The following is a 17546-nucleotide window of genomic DNA, read 5'->3' as shown; positions in this document are numbered from 1 at the left end:
TTGAATACCGTGGAGAAGGCACAACACTTTTATACTACTATTCTTAAGGAAAGAACACCATCTCCACGTACATCTACAGTTCTGGAGATTAAAGAGAGTGAAGAGAAGCAACCTCAACGAGAATTGCAAGAACAGTCCAAGCAGGAATTAGAAGAAGTGCAAGGTGCAGAAGGAGGATTTCTGGATGAGCCCTTGCTGGAATCTTCTCCAATTTTGGACTCGGTTCGGATGATTGAAGTTAAGGATCAACGTATAACTAGAGCTCAATCTAAGTTACTTAAACAAAAGCAACAACAACAACAGGAAAGACAAGACAAGGAGGTAGTTAAGAGTACTGCACAAGAGATTGGAGCTATGGGAGGAGCGAGATCAAAGCTTTCGGATGACCTTCAAGTATTTTGCTCTGTGCTCCAGAAAGAGGCTGATGGCCTTTAAGTGTTTATCTTGGAATGTTAATGGGTTGAATTCAGCACAGAAAAGGAAGAAATTATTTACATATTTGAAACAATTTAATAATGATATAATTTGTTTACAAGAAACGCACATCACAACTCAAGATCAAAAATATTTGATAAACTCCAAACTAGGAACACATTTTATATCTTCAACCTCGCAAAAAAAGAACGATGTGGTTATTTATGTAAATAAAAAGTTAACAGCTAAAGTTATAGAAGCAGATGAAGATGGTAGGTTTGTAGCAATTGAATTGCTTACAGCAAATGGCCAAATTCTTCTGATTGGAATTTATGCTCCCAATCAACAACAGGACCATTTTTATAAGATGTTACATACTAAAATACTGCAATGGGATTACAGATCTATTTTAATTATGGGAGACTGGAATGGAGTAATTGATTCTAAATTAGATAAAAAGAGTTTGGCAAAGTCTAGAATCAGACTACCACAGACTTTTTTTGACATGAAAGAAGATATGGAACTAAAAGATGTTTGGAGAATACATAATCCAAAAGAACTGGACTACACTTTCTTTTCTGATAGACACAGATCCTTCTCTAGGATTGACTTTATCTTGTTGTCAGATGATTTACTTGTCAAGACAAAAAGAACAAAGATTTTTCCAAGAATTTTGACTGACCATAGCCCAGTATGGATAGAAATTGAGATGGATAAGGTTGAGAGACGTTCTTGGAGATTAAATGAGAACTTGTTTAGATATGAAAAAAATACAACAGAACTTAAAAAGCACTTGAAAGAATTTTTTGAAATAAATTCGAATAAAGGTACCCCAATTGAAATTGTTTGGGATGCAAGTAAAGCTTATATGAGATGGGTACTTATCCACATGAATTCTAAACATAGACTGTTTCGACAAAAGAAAAGATCTGAATTGGAAATAGAAATAAAGAATAAAGAACAGTTACTTATTAAAAATCCAACAGATGAAAGAATAAGTAGTGCTATAAAACTTTTGAAAGACCAATTTCAAATGCTTATGGCGGAACAAGTTGCAACAAACTTACAATATGCGAAGCATAATACATTTTGTAATGCTAATAAACCGGGCAGATGGTTGGCTTACACATTGAGGAAAAAACAAAGTATACGGACTATAGATAGTATTGATATTGGAGGGAAAGAAATTTTTCAACAAAAATTAATTAAAGAAGCTTTTGTGGACTATTATACCAAACTATATGCTAAAGAGGAGGTGCAGAATGGACTTATGGAAAAATACTTAAATGATAAAAGAGTTACAAAAATTACTGATCAACAAAAGGAAAGAATGAATTATCCTATAACAGAGGAGGAGATAATAGTAGCAATTAAACAGTTAAAAACAGCCAAAGCTCCTGGTACGGATGGTTTGACCGCAATGTATTATAAAACTTTGCAAGCTGAAATGGTGGAACAACTTAGAGATTTATTTTGCAATATTCAACAAGGGGGTAAAATACCCCCATCATGGACAACAGCTTACATATCTTTGATACCAAAAGAACAAGTCGGTCCTAAAAAACCAGAGAATTATAGACCAATATCTCTTTTGAATACAGATTATAAAATCTATGCGAAAGTATTAGCCAACAGGTTGATGCCAGTAATCCAAAAGGTGATTCATGAGGATCAAGCGTGATTTATCGAGGGCACACACATGAAGGACAATGTAAGGCAAGTAATAGATTTATTGGAATATCTTGATAAGAATAAACAGATTCCTGCAGTGCTGGTCTTTTTGGACGCAGAGAAGGCCTTTGATAGAGTGGATTGGAATTTTCTACTAAAGACTTTAAAAAAGATGGACTTTGGGGATCAATTTATACAGGCGATTTCAGCAATTTATCAAGAGCAAAAGGCACAGATTATTATTAATGGAAGTTTGACAACAGAGTTTAAAATTGAAAAAGGAACAAGACAGGGATGTCCGTTGTCCCCACTTTTATTTATTTTAACACTAGAAGTCTTGTTAAATACAATAAGGGACTCTAATATCTTGAAAGGTATAAAGATTAGGCAAGAGGATTACAGAATAAAGGCATTTGCAGATGATCTGGTTGTTACCCTATCACAACCAATGGAATCAATAATCCTGATGAAGGACATTTTACAAAACTATGGTAAAGTTTCAGGTTTTAGACTGAATTCAAAAAAGACTAAAATGATAGTTAAAAACATGACACAAGATCGTAAACATGAGCTTGAAAGGAGGGCAGGTTTTGAGACTGTACCTAAGGTAAAATATCTAGGAGTTCAGGTTGCAGAATCAAACATGAAATTGTTTCAAAATAACTATGAGAGGTGTTGTGGCGAGAGGTGCAGAAAGACATGGAGACTTGGAAAAAACTGCAGCTGTCTTTACTTGGAAGAATAGCAGCAGTTAAGATGAACATTTTGCCAAGATTTCTTTTTTTGTTTCAAATGATTCCGGTGCTTAAAAGTGATAAACAATTGAAAGTTTGGCAATCTGGAGTGAATAAGTTTGTCTGGAACGAGAAGAAGCCGAGAGTGAAATTGAAAATTATGCAAGATGTTCCAGAAAGAGGAGGTCTTAAACTTCCAAACCTACAGCTATATTATGATGCAGCAGCTTTAACTTTAACAAGTGATTGGTTTGGAAGGAAAAAGACTGGAATATTGAATGCAGAAAGTTTTGATCTTGAATTTGGATGGCATGCTTACTTATTTTACGACGACAAAGTAGATAAAGTATTTAAAAGTCATATACTTAGAGATTCTTTGATGAGAGTTTGGAAGAAGCACCGACTCAAATGGGATTATAAAATACCGCTATGGCTGGATCTTGGTCATACTTTGTGGAATACAAATATAATGTCACTCGGGGGTTTTTTATATAAAGAGGTTCTTTTTACAGATGCGGGCAGATGGCAGCTGAAGACATTGCAGACACTGTTGGATGAAGGGATTAATTTAACTTGGTTACAATATAATCAATTACAATTGAGATGGAAAGAGGACCAAAAAAATGGTATTATGTTGCATGAGGAAGAATTGGTTAGACATATAAAAGAGAAAGGTCCAATGCATATCAAAAGGCTTTATAATGTTTTGCTAGAAAGAGATTCAGAAACTGAATTAGTTAAAGACTGTATGATTAAGTGGGCACAGAATTTTGAAGAACCAGTGATGCTGGAAACATGGGAAAAAATTTGGGTTCAGAATGTTAAATTTACACAGTCGCAGAACCTGAGGGAAAATTTCTACAAAATGTTTTATAGATGGCATTTAGATCCCAAAAAGTTGTCATGTATGTACCCTAATGTTTAGCCAAAATGTTGGAGATGTGAATGTTTGGATGCTACGTATTATCATGTTTGGTGGACCTGTAGGAAAGTTAAGGCTTTTTGGATAAAAATTTGGTGGGTCATGCAGAATGTTTTGAAGAAAAAAATTCAATTTTCTCCACAACTGTTTTTATTGGGTATAGTTAAGAGTTTTACATCGGGTGAAACAAAATTGATATTGTATATGATAACAGCAGCAAGATTGTTGATAGGTAAATATTGGAAGAATGAAGCTTTGCCCACTATTGAGGAATGGACTTTGAAGATGGCCAGTTTTGCAGAGATGGCGAAGATTTCAGCATATTTAAAAGATTGTTCACAAGAGACTTATGAGTGGGAATGGAAAAGGTGGATAGAATATGTTCAGAACAAATATCAAACTAGAAAGTATCAAATAGCTTTTACTTGAAAATAATGTACTAGAAATTTTTTAATGTAATGAGATAAAGAGAAAAATTATACAGGGGAGGGAGGGGCTCAAGTTTATATATAAGTGTTATATTAGGGTTCTTCATGATTATGAGTATATTATAGGGAAGTCTGGGGGGAGGGGAGGGTTAGGGAGGTTGGGAAGTTTGGGGGGGGGAGGTGGGGGGGGGGAAAAAGGGGTGAAAATGTAATTGTAAAACTTTTGCAATAAAAAAAAAATTTCTTGGCTGTAGTCCCCATCTGCGGTGATCTTGGAGCCCAGGAAAATAAAATCTGTCACTACCTGCATTTCTTCCCCATCTATTTGCCAGGAATAGAGAGGGCTGGATGCCATGACCTTAGTTTTCTTAATATTGAGTTTCAAGCCAACTTTTGCATTCTCCTCCACCCTCATCAAGAGGCTCTTTAGTTCCCCTTCACTTTCTGCTATTAGAGTGGTATAATCTGCATATCTGAGGTTGTTGATATTTCTCCCGGCAATCTTAATTCCAACTTTTGATTCATCTAGCCCCACCTTTCTCATGATGTGCTCTGCATATAAGTTAAATAGGCAGGGCGACAGCATACAGCCTTGCCGGACTCCTTTCCCAATTTTGAACCAATCATTGGTTCCGTGTCCAGTTCTCACTGTTGCTTCTTGACCTGCATATAGGTTTCTCAAGAGACAAATAGGATGGTCTGGTACTCCCATCTCTTTAAGAACTTGCCACAATTTGTTATGGTCCACACAATCAAAGGCTTTAGCGTAGTCAAGGAAGCAGAAGTAGATGTTTTTCTGGAACTCCCTAGCTTTTTTCATGATCCAGTGTATGGTGGCAATTTGATCTCTAGTTCCTCTGCCTCTTCGAAATCCTGCCTGTACTTCTGGTAGTTTTCGATGCACATACTGTTGGAGCCTAACTTGTAGGATTTTAAGCATAATCTTACTAACATGTGAGATGAGTGCAATGGTGCAATTGTTTGAACATTCTTTGGCATTGCCTTTGGAATTGGAATGTAAACTGACCTTTTCCAATCCTGTGGCCACTGTTGAGCTTTCCAAATTTGCTGGCAAATTGAGTGTAGCACTTTCAGTGCATCGTCTTTTAAGATTTTGAATAGCTCAGCTGGAATACTGTCTGCTCCACTAGCTTTGTTATTGTTCAGATTTCCTAAGGCCCATTTGACTTTACATTCTAGGATGTCTGGCTCGAGGTCAGTGGCCACCCCATCGTGGTTATCAAGGATGTTAAGCTCGTTCTTGTATAGTTCTGCTGTGTAATTTTGCCACTTCTTCTTAATCTCTTCTGCCTCTGTTAGGTCCCTGCCATTTTGGTCCTTTATCATGCCCATCTTTGCATGAAACGTTCCCTTCATATCTCCAATTTTCTTGAAGAGATCTTTGATCGTCCCTATTCTATTGTTTTCTTCTATTTCTTTGCACTGTTCATTTAAGAAGGCATTCTTATCTCTTCTAGCTATTCTCTGGAATTCTGCATTCAACTGGGTGTATCTTTCTCCCTTGCCTTTTGCTTTCCTTGTTTCCTCAACTATTTGCAAAGCTTCCTCAGACAGCCATTTTACTTTTTTGTATTTCTTTTTCTTTGGGATGGTTTTAGTTGCTACCTCTTGTACAATGTTGCGAACCTCTGTCCATAGCTCTTCAGGCACTCTGTCTATCAGATCTAATTCCTTGAATCTATTTGTCACCTCTACTGTATATTCATCAGGGATATGATTTAGTTCATACCTGAGTGACCTATTGCTTTTCCCTACTTTCTTCAATTTAAGTCTAAATTTTGCAATGAGAACCTCATGATCTGAGCCACAGTCAACTCCTAGTCTTGTTTTTACTGACTGTGTAGAGCTTCTCCATCTTTGGCTGCAGAGCACATAGTCTGTGTTGACCGTCTAGTGATGTCCATGTGTAGAGACGTCTCTTGGGTTGTTGGAAAAGAGTGTTTCCTATGACCATCGTATTATCTTGACAGAATTCTATCAGCCTGTGCCTTGCTTCATTTTGTACTGCAAGGCCAAACTTGCCTGTTATTCAGGTTATCTTTTGGCTTCCTACTTTAGCATTCCAATCCCACATGATGATAAGGACATCATTTTTTGGTGTTAATTCTAGAAGGTGCTGTAGGGCTTCATAGAACCAGTCAATTTCATCCTCTTCAGCACCAGTGGTTGGGGCAGAGACCTGGATTACTGTGATATTGAATGGTTTGCCTTGGATTCGAACTGAGATCATTCTGTCATTTTGGAGATTATATTCCAGTATTGCTTTTCCTACTCTTTTACTGATTATGAAGGCTACTCCATTTCTTCTGAGGGATTCTTGCCCGCAGTAGTATACCTGATGGTCATCTGAATTAAATTCACCCATTCCTGTCCATTTTAGTTCATTGATTCCTAAAATGTCGATGTTCAGTCGTCTCGTGTTTGACCACGTCCAGCTTGCCTTGATTCATGGATCTTACATTCCAGGTTCCTATGGAGAATAGATCTTTACAGCATCGGACTTTCCTTTGACCACCAGATGCATCCACAGCTGAGCGTCCTTTCTGCTTTGGCCCAGTCGTTTCACTCTTTCTGGCGCTACTAGTACTAGCCCTCTGCTCTTTCCCAGTAGCATATTGGACACCTTCTGACCTGAGGGGCTCATCTTCCGGCATCATATCTTTTTTCCTTTTGGTACTGTCCATGGGGTTTTCATGGCAAAGATAGTGGAGTGGGTTGCCATTTCCTTCTCCAGTGGGTCATGTTTTGTCAGAACTCTCTGCTATGACCTGGGTGGTCTTGGGTGGCCCTGCACTGCATAGCTCATAGCTTCATTGAGCTATGTAAGCCCCTTTGCCATGACAAGGCAGTAATCCATGAAGGGGCTCATGCAGGTAGAGTCTAGCAAAATAAGATTCAGAGTATGTTGGAAATTGTCTATATATGGAGAAGTATAGTGTCTGGATGGTTTTGTACTCCTATTTAACATCTGCATGAAGCCAATGACCATCCATTATCCCAAGTATGGATGTCATCAGTATGCAAACAATATCCAAGTTTATATCTGACCCTGTCTGAAAAACTGATATTGTCAATGTTGTCAAAGTGCCAAGGCACTTTTTTTTTTTAATTTGATTTATATGCCGCCCTTCTCCGGAGACTCAGGGCGGCTTACAATGTGCTAAGCAATAGCCTTCATCCTTTTGTATATTTATACAAAGTCAGCTTATTGCTCCCACAACTGGGTCCTCAATTTATGTACCTTAGAAAGGATGGAAGGCTGAGTCAACCTCTACTTTGACAGTAGAAATGAAGAGATTGAGTGTTTTGGGTTGAAAAGCCAGATCTGATTCCAGAGAAATATGGTATTTTAATTTGAATGGGATCATAGTGCCCTGAAAAGAACTAGGGAAGTTTGTTGGATTTGCAACTAGGGAATTTGCAACTAGGGAACTAGGGAATTTTCTTGGATTTGCAACTCTTGCTCGAGTGATTGTAGCAGCTGTGGCCAAGAGGTCATTGTGCAGCTTCTGCTTATATGCCAATTGCAATATTTCCTGGAATAGAGTACATTACTCACTGTAACTCAAATCTTGGCCACTTCTTTATTGGACTGTGATAAGAGAAGAGCATTCAGAAGCTACATGTGATCCAAACTGATAGTTCAGATAGTTAAAGAGAACTTTGAGGCACCCATAAAACATCTCTACTACAAGAACTGCATTAGTTACCAACCTGGTTCTGGGTTCAAATTAAGGGTTTAGTTGTCATTTTTAATACCTTTTGGAGTCAGGACCCACATCACCTTCTGAATATCTGACTGCCCAACATGATCTGATAGGACAGTTTCTCTTCATGTTACTTGAATTGCCATCCGTAAGGGGATACAGAAGTATGCCTTTTCAGTTACTGTTCCTTTCCTTTGATGTTTGAATAACCTCCTTCCTGGTTTTTGGTTATTCTATTAAGCCTTGAGATGAGGTTATTGCAACTTTTCCTCTGCATGATGCATTGTTATTTGGGTTTGATAGTTCAGTTTCTGGTTTTTATCTATGGTGAATTTGGATTTATGATTTTTAATTCAATTATTGATTATATTGTTGATTATTTATTTAGAATAGAATAGAATAGAATAACAGAGTTACAAGGGACCTTGGAGGTCTTCTAGTCCAACCCCGTTTTGTGCTTGTTTTTAACCAAAGATGCATGTTTAGGAAATTGTGTACTATTCAGATTGGTTTGATTACAGCAATTTATAAACAAATACATTTCCATGAGTACAATATAAAGCAAATGCTTTTCCATTTCAAGTTGGAAAGATTTGTGTGTATGCATGTTAGATTTTGAGGGAAGAAAACTATGGTGGATGTCCAATATAAATATTTTATTTTATAGCCTAGAAGACAGACCTGCTTGAACAGATTCTTCAAAAGTAATTGGTGTGATAGATTTTATTCTAATAGTAGTTTCTCTGATGTATCTACTAATTATCAAAGTGAAAGGTCAGTATGAATCTATTTTTAATCCAAAATTTTGTAATATTGTAAATACTAGTATAGTTCTCTTTGCTTTTGGGAGAAATTGTGTTATTAGCTTTCATCCCAGACTGCCATATGTTATCGTAGAGAGGTAACTAGAAAACAAATATTTAAAAAATATGATTTCTGGAATTCTTTCCAACCCTTAATAATAGCTCTTCTTTGGATCATGAGAACAGAAGGAAGGGAGTTTAGTTAGAAACATTCCAGATTACTGCCCAATTCCATTAGGAAAATGTGTTTGGTTTCTGTCCCCCCTTCCCCGCCCCACACACAGTTTCTAACCTGGCCTATTTTCGGGTTCAGTTTTTCTTTTGCCAAACAGCTTCTCCCTGTCTCCCTGTCAAATTTGTTCTGTTCTGTTTTTAGATAATTATCTTGCTTGCTGTCTAACATTCTATTGGATTAGAAAAATAAACTTAGTATATGGACTTTAATATTACATGATTTGGGTGCTTGGCAATATTGTGCACATTTATGACAGATGTCGCATTTTCAGGTGACTGATCACCACTTGCAACCTTCACAGATAACTTTCATCAATCAAAGTCAGTGGGGAAACCAGTAGGAAGTCACAGGTTATGGTCGCATAATATTGTGCTTAAGACCACAGATGATTCATTTAATAGCTGCAGAAAAACCAACATTGAGTGACAAGTTAGGTGCCACTCAATTGTTGTTTAGCAATGGAGTTGCCAGCCCAGATGTGTTTGTTAAGTAAGGACTCTCCTGTAAATGTAGGCTTGTGAAACCATAATGGGATTTTAGTAGGCAGAACCTGTCAGTAAGAAGCTATAAGATATAAAAAGGAAAAAGGCATTGCATAATCTTGCTTAGGGGTAATAGCCAATTTTGGGCTATTTAGGGCCAGTTGCCAAGAGTTGATATGTGGTATTAAAATGTACATTAAAATGAAGTGTCTGTAATTATTTTAAATTATTTGAATTATAATTTGAATTATTTTCAAATGTTTCCATTTATTCCAGTATAGAGATCAGCAAAATTGACACAATTATCAGACACAAGAGAAGAGAATTGGAGCTGTCTTGTTCTGTATTAGCAAGAGTGGCAAGGTAAAATAGATGCCTGGTTAGAAACTTGTTATTAAAAAATGTTTGAGTTAGTAATAAATCTATACCATCTGTTACCAATATCTTAAATCAAGTAATATTTAGGTTTCCTCCATTTTTAACGGAGTGCTTTCGGAAATATTTGGCTTTGATTAAGTATGATTCATTCCCACCCAAAAAAGCAGCCATGGTTAAAATTAATTAAGATTAATTTCAGAAGAAACAAACTTTTTTAATTTCAAAAGAAGCAAGAATCTTTCATATATGTATTTTTTCCATATACGTACAGACCATTTTTGTTCTTTTTCATTTTTCTTTTCATCCTCTGTGAATGAGGTCTGTGTTGTTTTGTTTTATTTTTGGTTTATAACCAGCAAATTAAATCAATAACTCAGAACCAAAGCAAGAGGAAATTACATGAATTAAATTCCATTTACACGAATGCTTTGTTTTTAGGGACATTTCATAAATTCAATGTTAAGATATTTTGAAGATTAGATGATGATTGCTAAAGATTGCATAATTTATCAGACTATAAAATATTGGGGTTTCTTAATTTGGGGAAAGTGTTTCCCAAATCTTATGTGTTTTACAGATGCCAAAGTATTTGAAACCAGTAAAGAATTTGACTACATAGCAAAGCTTTAAAAAAAACGTGTTCATGTAATGCTTGTTTTTTGGTGGATTCATTTTTTTTTTTTTACAGAATTCCTTCCATATCTTCTGAAGCAGAAATAGCACCTTGTCTTGTACTGGAAACAGTTTTTTCAATAAGTACTTCACCTTTGGAAAACTTTGGTAAATTATTTTTGTAAGTTTTATTTAGTTTATATAAAACATTGTAAAAATTAAATCACCTTCATCTAATAGCTGTGCTGCTATTATAATTATTATGAAAATATTTCAGCAGTGTGTTATAATGGTATAAAAATATCTTCTTATTTTGCATGTGTGTGAACATTTTAATATGAAAAACTGAGTAAGTCTTTATTAAAATGAAAAGTTGAGATGAAGATAGAACAGAATGTGCAGCTTTGGGTCTAGAGCCCATTTTAACAACATTCTACTTTTTAAGAATAAAACAATTTGCAACTATGCCATACATTTGGCACAACATTAGTAGAGATAAATGTGAAATGTGTTTGAATATTAGTAGCTTGGGTTGGAAGTTAGGCTGTTGGTTTGAGCTCCAAGCTTAACAATTTAGTTGCAAACATTTCGTCACCATTTGAGAAGACATCTGTCAGTGCATTTTGAATTGTGCTTGTCTGTGTGCTTGTCAGAACACAGGTCTTTAAATACCTTTTTATGAGATGCAAATTAGTCTGAATGTTGTTTGTTCAGATAATTCTGAGTCATGGTCTGATTTCAGACTGCGTCAGTAAACAGACACATTGACATCAACCCAATCTACCAATCGCTGAGAATGAAAGAATTGCATCAACCACAATCTCGAAGGTAGCATTTAAAACAAACAAACAGACACCTCACTAAGCAGCAACAAAATTATAACCCATTGGATCACAAAAACCACGTCTCAATAACAACAGCCAGCCACTCAAACTATCAAAGAAGCCAAAACCAGACCATGACTTAGAAGCACCCAGATAACAAGTCTAATCTTAATCTGCATCACACAGACAGTACTTAACTACAACCCAGCAACAAAAGCCAGTCAATCAAACAGTCTGAAATCAGACCATGACTCAGAAATATCCGAACAAACAACATTCAGACTAATTTGCATTTCATAAAAAGGTATTTGAAAACCTGTGTTCTGACAGACGAGCACAATTCAAAACGCACTGGCGATGTCTCCTTGAATGGTGACAAAACATTTGCAACTAAATTGCCAAGTTCAGAGCTCCAACTAACAGCCTAGAGATAAATGTGTTTTCACATATTTGAGATTCTTTCCATGGGATTTGAGAATAAATGGCTGCACGAAAGAAACAGCTTTTGAAATTGGAGTTGAAAACATCAGTATTACAAATGATTGGAATGAAGTTCCACCTTGAGGATAAAAGGAGAAATGGATAGATTCTTGAGTGAATTGAATACAACATATTTGGAGAATCATATAATTCCTGGGAGCAAGTTGTGAGTTTTTGTTGTTCTCAGATATTAGGAATGCTCCTGACAAGAGTCCAAGACTTCGTCATAAATGTGCAAAGTGCTTGGTATTAGCTGCTCAGATAGCTTTATAGTAAACCAGTACAAATCTTCTATATACAGGTAGTCCTTAAATTACAAATAATGTAATGGAGCCTGCCCATTCCAATCGTAACCTGAGGATTCGTGGGAGTTAATCTTGTACCTTGAATGCAATCACTCCTTCCTTTCACCTATGCATTCGCTAACCGAATGTGAGGCTCGCTAAGTGCACATGAGGTGGTGGGAAGGCCATGGGGTGGGGGAGACTAGTGATGGAACAGTCCACCTGCTTCAGATCATCCAAGGCCTCCCCCTAACCACTGAAATACCTCGGGCTCCCCACAATTGCTCCCCCCCCCAAACTGTCATGTCAGATCACTTACCTTGTAAAGATCTGTCTCCTCTCCAGTATCTCTGTTTCTTTGCCTGGGTATGGTGAGAACAGGGAGAACATGACAAGCACACCCTGCTCGGCTTCTCTGATCACCAAAACTTCCTACCACTTCTGGAGCAGCGGGCAGCCTCAGTGAGTCTCCTCCAAAGGCTTCCAGGCTCCGTGTGGAAAAGCGTTTGCCCGAAGTGCGGCTTTGAGGCACATTGCTCCAACCTCCTCATTAAAGTACAACTACTTTTCCCGCTGAGACTGGAAACTTCTGGGTGCCCTGATCCCGCAGGACATCAGGCACTCATTCGCTGCAAAAGCGAATGGGTGCCTGAACTTGTGTGAGACCATATACTCCAGAAGTTTCCAGTCTTCGTCTGGGCGAAAAGTGTTTGAGTGAATTGCTCTGTTTCCAACTGCCCTAGGGTCACTCAAACAGTTGTCGCCCTGATGGAGACTGCCAAGCTTCGTCTGCATGGAAATAGGGCGCTTGAAATTGGAGTGAAAAGCTCCATTTTCAACCTGTTTCCAATTTGCTCTGTTTCCAACCTGCCAAGGGCTGCTCAAACACTTGTTGCCCTGACAGAGACTGGAAATTTTTCCTGCAAGGAAATGAGGTGCTTGAAAATGGAGCTTCTCTTCAGCAGAGGCCTTGAGGAAAGGCCTTTCTTGGCGAAAATGGAGCTCAGAGCAATGTGTGCTCCCACTGGGTTCTCTGTTCTCAGCAGCAAAGGCTTTTTGCAAAGATGGCAAAAGGTTTTGCCAACGGAGGGAAAGCTTCGACATTTTAGGCCTTCCCTCCATTTGCAAAGCCTTTTGCTGCAGCTCTCATCCAGACCTTGTTTACAGAGAACAGAGACCTAAAGTACCATGAGATCACGTGAGATCAATAGTGTGAGTTCTCACACTACTGATCTAGTGTGATATTGCGGTACTTTAGGCCTCCATTCTTTACATACACACCAAAGGCCAAGAAAGTGAAGGCTCTCTAGATCTTCATAAGGTGAGTATCCAGGCCTCTGCAGTTGTTTGTAAGAGCAAACAACTCTCGTGGTGCTGCAATATTTATAGTTTCGGGACTTGTTCATAAATGCTAGGGGGTGCTTATCAAACGTTCGCTAACAGAACACTCGTAATTCATTGATCACCTGTATTTACATTTGTGATTTATACTGTGGTCGTGAGTTAGAATGCAGTATTGCAGATCAATTCTGCTGACTGCCAGCAGTTCAATCCTGACCAGCTCAAGGTTGACTCAGCCATCTTTACGAGGTCAGTAAAATGAGGACCCAGATTGTTGGAGGCAATATGCTGACTTTGTAAACAGCTCAGAGAGAGCTGTAAAGCAGTATGGAACTGAATATAAGTCTAAGTGCTATAAGAGAGGAGTTCAAAGGATAGGAGTTAACATCAGCTGAAGTGATGTTTAGTGACTTTGTTGACTGTACGTTAAACTGTAATATAACTTTTCTGGCGGGAAAAAGACTACAAAATAACCAATTTACAGCAATGATAAAATAATTTAATCTGTTCTCACTGAATAATTTGTCAGTATTTCTAAAATAATAATTGTTTTACTGTGTCACAACAAAGTGTTTTTATTTAAATATTAGGATCTTCTAAATCAGGACATGTTGTTACATGTGTCCATGAAGGAGAAGAAAAAAAACAGACTTCCAATACTACTGGCACAAGAGGAACAAAAAGGAAGGTTTCAGATACTACTCCCAGAAGACGATCTACCCGAAATATTAAAACAGAAACTTCATATCAGTGTCAGAGTTCACCAAAATCCAGCAACACTAGATATGAGACCGGTGGTGGTGGTAGCTCATTTGTTTCTTTTACAGAATTGGAGAAATTAACCTCCAAACAGAAAGCTAAAAGAAATGTTAAACAGCAAGAACCTTTGGCTAAAAAGAAACTAAGAAGTTCTGGGAGTTATGGAAAAGCATCTAGTAATATAGATTTTGATGAACCTGATGATACAGAGATAACCTTGCTATTAGACAAAGGCAATTTAGCAGACAGTAAAAATAGCACCCCTGACCTTATTCATAAAAATGATGTTGACACTGAATCTTCTAATGGCTTAGAAAACTCTGTAGCATATAAGAAGGAATGCTGCTATGAAGGGCAAGATACGTTGGATATCTTAGAAACTGGTTCCTATGTTCAAGATCCTCCACTTGCCTTAGAAAAAGCTGCTGGTTCTTGTGTTGAGGATCTTCCTTTGCTCCCTCTAGAGGGAAACACTGAAAAATGTGAAGAAAAAGTTGACACTGAAACTGAAAACAAGTTATATTATAAAAATACTGCTGAGCAAGATCAGGATTTAAATATTTCTGGGAAACAATTATGTGATGATAATATTACATTTACTCATCAGTCTCCAGAACTAGGTATCCCCACCATTGAATTGCCAGCAAAATTGGATCCTCTGATAGTAACGCATCAAATAGTAGAAAATCCTGGGAAAGAATTAGGGAGAACAGAATGCATGTTAATAGTAGATGATATTTCAGCTGTTTCTAGACATGAGTTGCTAGGAGGAACAGAATCTGTTCCAGTAGCAGATAATTTATTGGCTGGTACTAGAAATGAGTTCCAGGAAAAACTGGAATCTGAAGCATTAGCAAATAAACTAGTGTCTTGTCATAGAAATGAATTAAGAAAACCAGAACCTTCAGCAATAGATGGAATATTGGAGAAACCCATAACTGAATTTGCAGAAGAAATAGTCAAGGAGCCGCTAGATAATATCTCAAGTGAAGTACCATTGTATTCTTTAGGTGTGCAAGATGTTGAAATTGAAAAAAAAGAATCAAATGTATATATAACTAATGAATATCTAAATAATAATGACTTATTAATAAATGTTTCCTCAGAAAATAAACTTAATCTGTCTTTTGAAAATGATAAAGCAGAAACTGAAACTAATACATCACCCAAGATATGTACTGAAAGTATTAAACACTTTAACAAAGATGACAGTGAGATAGTATCTATAGAATACGACTCATTTAATAGTAATCAGAATGCATCTCAGCTTGACCAACTATTAGCAAATGACAATGTAGAGCAGAAAGCAAATTTCTTACAAAATGATAGTAAACATTCTGTATCATTTTCAAATTCTGGTAAGAAAGAAGCAAAAGAAAGTTTCACAGATAAAAAGACACGAACCCGAAGATCACGATTTCATTCTCCATCAATCACTTGGTCCCCATCCAAGCGAGAGGGGAAAAGATCTCAATCTCCATCCCCCAACAGGGAAATTGTGGGGGAAGATAGAATCTCTCGATCTCCCAAAAGGGATATTTCCAAAGAAAGTCAGAGATCTTTATCCAAATCTCCTAAAAGAAATCCTGTAACAACATCGTCCAGTTCTCCCAGAACAGATAGCCTGAAAGAAGAGAAACAGTCACTGCTGAGTTCTCCCAGAAAAGATCATTTAAGAGAACAAAGGGATTCTCCAACCATCTCTCCAAAAAAGGATTATATCAAAGATGGAGTAAGATCTTCTCGGACACAAGCTAAGGAATCGCCTCCATGGCACAAATGTAGGTCTCCCAATAGGGACAGAGCTAATGATAAAAATGAATTTAAAAGAGATAATGAAAGAGGGAGAAGTAGGAGGAGATGGTCACAGTCACGATCAAGATCTCGATCCAGGTCCAGATCTAGGCCAAGAAGTAAAGGGCCTTCATTCCCTAGAAATGAGAGGGATGGCTATTCACCACCTCGATGGAAGGAACGATGGACAAATGATAATTGGAGAAGTCCCAGAGGAAGTGATAGATACAAAAGAAATGAACAGCAGAAACAAACAGAGTGTATGAAAAGTGAAAGAGATAGTGTAAATAAAGATGCAGATATGCAGAGTTCTTCCGATCAGTACAGAAAGGATTATCCAGACTGGGTGATGGAAAGAATAAATTCAGTTCCAGAAACACGGAATAGAGAAAGAGAGAATTTTAATAATCAGCAACGGGAAGAAAATAGGCACAATGATTCAGGGGCTTTGTGGAGTGGAAATTATGGCTCAAGTTGGAATTCAAATCGTGGCAGAGGCAGTCGTGGCAGAGGCAGCCGTGGTAGAGGTGGTTTCACATATGGAGAGCAGGCTGAAAGTCGCTGGCAAAATAGGAAAGCCCACTCAAGTAATGCAAATAGTTCTGGTAATGAAACTTCTAGATTTCCAGAACATCATCCATTTAAACGTAAAGCAGAACAAGATTTCACTTTTGATACACCTGCTGATAGATCTGGGTGGACATCTGCATCAAGCTGGGCTGTAAGAAAGACTTTACCAGCTGATGTACAGAATTATTATTCAAGAAGAGGTAAAAATTCTTCAAGCCCACAGTCTATATGGACAAAAGAAGAAGTAGCATCTGAGCAAGGTAATCATTTCTCCTATGCCTCTTAACTCGTAGGTGGAAATCCACATGTAGCCCCCAAATCCCATTTTTACAAACACTTATTTGTAAACAGTATGCAAATATACACTGTGTGCACAATTATTAGGCAAGTTGTATTTTGGAGGATTAATTTTATTATTGAACAACTATATTTTCTTAGCCAATCCAAAATGTTAATAAACCTCAAACCTAAATAATTAAGAAAATAAAAGTGAGGTTTTGGCTTTCTTAGGAGAATATCTATCTATGCATAATTATTGGGCAACTATTAGTATGCAGAATTATTATGCAATTAAATGAAAAATTAACATTTGCCCATCTCACTCGTTTATTTGTATCTGTTAAAGAGAGAATAATAACTCAAAAGGTACAAATAAACATTTTAAAAAAAATGTCTCAGTGACCAATATAGCCACCCTTCTTTTCAATTACAGTCATAAGCCTTCCATTCATGAAGTCTGTCAGTTTCTTGATCTGTTGACAATCAACTTTTTGTGCAGCAGCAACCATGGCCTCCCAGACACTGTTCAGAGAGGTGTGCGGGTTTCCTTTACTGTAAATCTCCCGTTTAAAAAGGTCTCACAAGTTTTCAATAGGGTTTAGGTCAGGTGAGAAAGGGAGCCATGCCATTATTCTTCCCTCTTTAAGGCCTTTACTGGCTAGCCACGCAGTGGAGTACTTTGATGCATGTGATGGAGCATTGTCCTGTATAAAAATCATGATCTTTTTGAAAGATGCAGACTTTTTCCTGTACCACTGCTTGAAATCTTTTTGTCTTCTGGCAGTAGGTTTGGGAGTTTATTTTGAGT

The 17546-nt window shown here is 37.3% G+C and overlaps 1 protein-coding gene across 2 annotated transcripts in view; it reads left to right on the top strand.

Annotated features, from left to right (window-relative positions):
- SCAF11 (SR-related CTD associated factor 11) overlaps nucleotides 1-17546 on the top strand; it is a 79541-nt gene that overhangs the window by 33934 nt on the left and 28061 nt on the right. For both annotated transcript variants that reach the window (XM_070947972.1, XM_070947973.1), the window contains exons 8-11: nucleotides 8565-8671; nucleotides 9694-9780; nucleotides 10484-10575; nucleotides 13927-16719. In XM_070947972.1, the coding sequence (XP_070804073.1) occupies nucleotides 8565-8671; nucleotides 9694-9780; nucleotides 10484-10575; nucleotides 13927-16719 (3079 nt within the window). The remainder of the gene's footprint in view (nucleotides 1-8564; nucleotides 8672-9693; nucleotides 9781-10483; nucleotides 10576-13926; nucleotides 16720-17546) is intronic.

Source organism: Pituophis catenifer, unplaced genomic scaffold, assembly GCF_029215685.1.
Source record: "Pituophis catenifer annectens isolate HBS135680 unplaced genomic scaffold, rPitCat1.0.hap2 SCAF_7, whole genome shotgun sequence".
In the NCBI taxonomy this organism is placed as follows: Eukaryota; Metazoa; Chordata; class Lepidosauria; order Squamata; family Colubridae; genus Pituophis; species Pituophis catenifer.
This window is presented reverse-complemented; position numbering and strand designations above follow the sequence as displayed.